The 3,102-nt window shown below is 38.2% G+C and overlaps 1 protein-coding gene across 1 annotated transcript; it reads left to right on the top strand.

Moving 5' to 3' along the window:
* Nucleotides 1-1,206: 1,206 nt before the first annotated feature.
* Nucleotides 1,207-2,840, top strand: LOC109429204 (uncharacterized). Its single transcript, XM_029862899.2, has 4 exons — nt 1,207-1,449; nt 1,516-1,795; nt 1,985-2,523; nt 2,583-2,840. Exons 1-4 carry the CDS (start codon nt 1,307-1,309, stop codon nt 2,665-2,667), a joined length of 1,047 nt encoding a protein of 348 aa, XP_029718759.2. The 5' UTR covers nt 1,207-1,306; the 3' UTR covers nt 2,668-2,840.
* The last annotated feature ends 262 nt before the right edge of the window (nt 2,841-3,102 follow it).

The raw sequence follows: 3,102 nt of genomic DNA, 5'->3' as shown, positions 1-3,102 counted from the left end.
GAATTTGTTTAGATTTTTTTTATTTTTTTTTTAAATTCCTTCTGATTTTTTTTCAGCGATAGTTTCAGAAACATATGAAGTCTCTAAATATTCCTAGATTACTTCAGAAATTTGATCAGGAACTTTTTCAAAAGTTGTTCTTTGAATTCTTTCAGAAGTTATTCAGCAGTTCCTTCAGGAATTGCTCAAGCGGTTTCTTCAGAGATTCCTCCAGGATGAAGAGAATGTATCAGGGAGGGGGCGCTAAATCGGGAAACCTTGACTAACTAGCTCAGATTTTACCATAACAGCCTTGGAAATAATATATCACACATCTTGCCAGTATTTTCGGCATTACAGTGACCTTTTTATGGAATTTGTTACAAATTTTAGAATTTGCTATGAATTTAGAATTAGCTGATTATACGCCAAGATAGTATAATATTAAATGATGACTCGTTACATCTGTAGATCTGAAGGTTCATACCGACTACAAAGATATCTTTGATGAACTTGGACGTCCGCTGAGCTCAATTTATGAATTATCTTGTGTTAGAACATTTTGTAAGCCATTATCTATAAGATTTTCATCCCAAAGCTGATTCATTTCAAATTCATAGAACATTGAATGATAACTTGCAATACCTGTAAATCCGAAGGCCTACAACAGGGAGTTCATGGACGATCTTGGACGACCGTGAGAGCGTTATTTATTCAAAATCCATCAACCAATAACCACTCACCGCCACCGTTGTTTGGCATAAATGAGATCTAAATGAGATCTTCTTCACACTGATATTATTAGGAGGCAAGCGAGGTTACTGAGAATTTCCTCGAAGAAATAAAATATTACAAAAATATGTGTTTGCCTTTCGAGTATACAGCAAACCGTGTTATTCCGAGAAGCTATGTAGTAAAACAGTGCAGAAAATGAAAGATCGAGTAAAAAGCGCCCAAAAGGTAGCCTAATACACTGCTCAAATCAACATTCAAGAAAGAGCTTTCTCAAAAGCTTCTTCACATTTTCGTTCTCAGTGGTGAGTTTCTGGTTGGTGCATTTGACAGTCAACTCATATATTTATTTGTGCTCTGATACCGGTTGATTAACATATTCGTTTATCTATTCGAGAAATATTATCAATAGGAGGCAATCCAACTGGTTGTTCATATATTTCATACTCACCTGTGATTGTGCTACCAGAAGACTTTTTTTTTCGAATGGCACAAACAAAGTGAAGAGAGGTGAAGAGGACTGATAACGATTGTACCTTATAAACTTTGTGTCATTGTACCTAACTGAACAGTGATCAAAAACAAATCAAGAAGGATGGATCAGCTTCCAGCTACTTTCGTGCAAGACTTTCACGACGAAGCCAGTGTACGAAAAATGAAGTATGTTTCATTTGGAAACACTGGATTGATGGTCTCTAAAATATCACTTGGAACCGGCACTTTAAGTAAATTCTACGGGTATGGATACTTCTTATTGGTTCAAGGTGGAGTAGCTCATCGATCGTAATTCTACTGGAATTTCAGGGATCTTGGAGAAAAGGAGGGAGTCAAAGCCGTCCATTTAGCGTTGAAGAAAGGCATCAACTATATCGACACAGCCCCCTACTATGGACAAGGTCGCTCGGAGGAAATCCTTGGGCAAGCTTTGAAAGATGTACCCCGTCGAGCGTACTATGTGGCAACCAAAGTTGGACGTTACGAGCTGGAGTACGATAAGATGTTTGATTTTAGTGCCCAGAAGACACGTGCCAGTGTCGAGAAGAGCCTTGCATTGTTGGGTGTCGAGTGCATAGATGTTGTACAGGTGAATGATTTGTTGACGAAGGGTGGGTCACGTTTATGTGACAGAAAGTTATTTATGTGATATTGGCAGCAAGCTAGTTATTCTGATAACTTACAAAACTATTTATAGCTGTTTTTGTAAATCTTCAATATAGAAAATATTTTTGGATAGGATTGTTAAATCTTTACATATCAATTTATATTTTTATAGATTCACGATGTAGAATTCGCTGCCGATTTGAATGTAATCTGGAATGAAACGCTTCCGACCTTGGAAGCTCTGAAGGCCGAAGGAAAGTTGAAATACATTGGTGTGTCAGCTTATCCCATGGATCCCTTAAAGAAGGTTATCTCCGGTGCGCCTGGACGATTTGACACCGTACTCTGCTACTGTCGCAATACACTGATAGATGACTCACTGAAGGAATATCTTCCGTTTTTCAAAGCGAACAACCTAGCAGTGATTTGCGCCTCTGGTCACGGTATGGGTTTGCTGACCAATGCAGGGCCTCAACCATGGCATCCAGCACAGGACCAAACGAAGCAAGTCTGTCGGGAGGCAGCTGAATATTGCAAACAACACGGGGTCGAGCTGGGAAAGCTTGCAATGTATCACTTCATTCAGCTGGACGGACCATCCACTTTTCTAAGCGGAATGCAGAGCGAAGAATTGGTTGACATCAACTTGGCAGCATTTTTCAATGGACTAACACCGAAGGAACGTGAGGTTTTGGATTATTTGAACGATCGGTATGTTTTATAATTATTGACAACATACTTTTTGTATTACCTAATGTTTACCATTTTAGAGTTTTCCCCAAAGTGAACGCCAAAAACTGGGAAGGAATAGAGGTAGAGCGATATTGGAGTGCAATGAAATCCACAAGTAACTGACATGTAACAAATCACCACGGATGTTGAACGTTTTCTGGCACAGGGGTACACCAACAAATTATATTTTCACATAGACTTCTTTCATGAAGAATGTAAGGATCTTTTATACTGCATTGCAATTTACATTTATGTGAGCCATTTTGCCGATACAATAAAATAACGGGTAATTTTCACATTACGGAGAAAGGGTGAAAATGTTTGAAAAATAATAATAAGGCCGTTACAAATATTTATTTCACTTTTTGTCCCACCACTCTTTGGCTGGTCGAGGGATAAAAATAATAAAGCATTTAATCAGAAAATATTTAAAACTCATTGGATTTGTTAAAGAATTTTTAGCAGGTTGCGATATTTTGATAAATATTTTTTTATCTGCCCCCTCAAAATGCAAAATCCAGCCAAACATTTTGGAAGGGGGGGGGGGGAGACAAAAAG

Source organism: Aedes albopictus, chromosome 3 (genome assembly GCF_035046485.1).
Source record: "Aedes albopictus strain Foshan chromosome 3, AalbF5, whole genome shotgun sequence".
NCBI lineage: Eukaryota > Metazoa > Arthropoda > Insecta > Diptera > Culicidae > Aedes > Aedes albopictus.
Note: the sequence above shows the minus strand (reverse complement) of the source record. Positions and strands in the feature narration are given on the sequence as shown.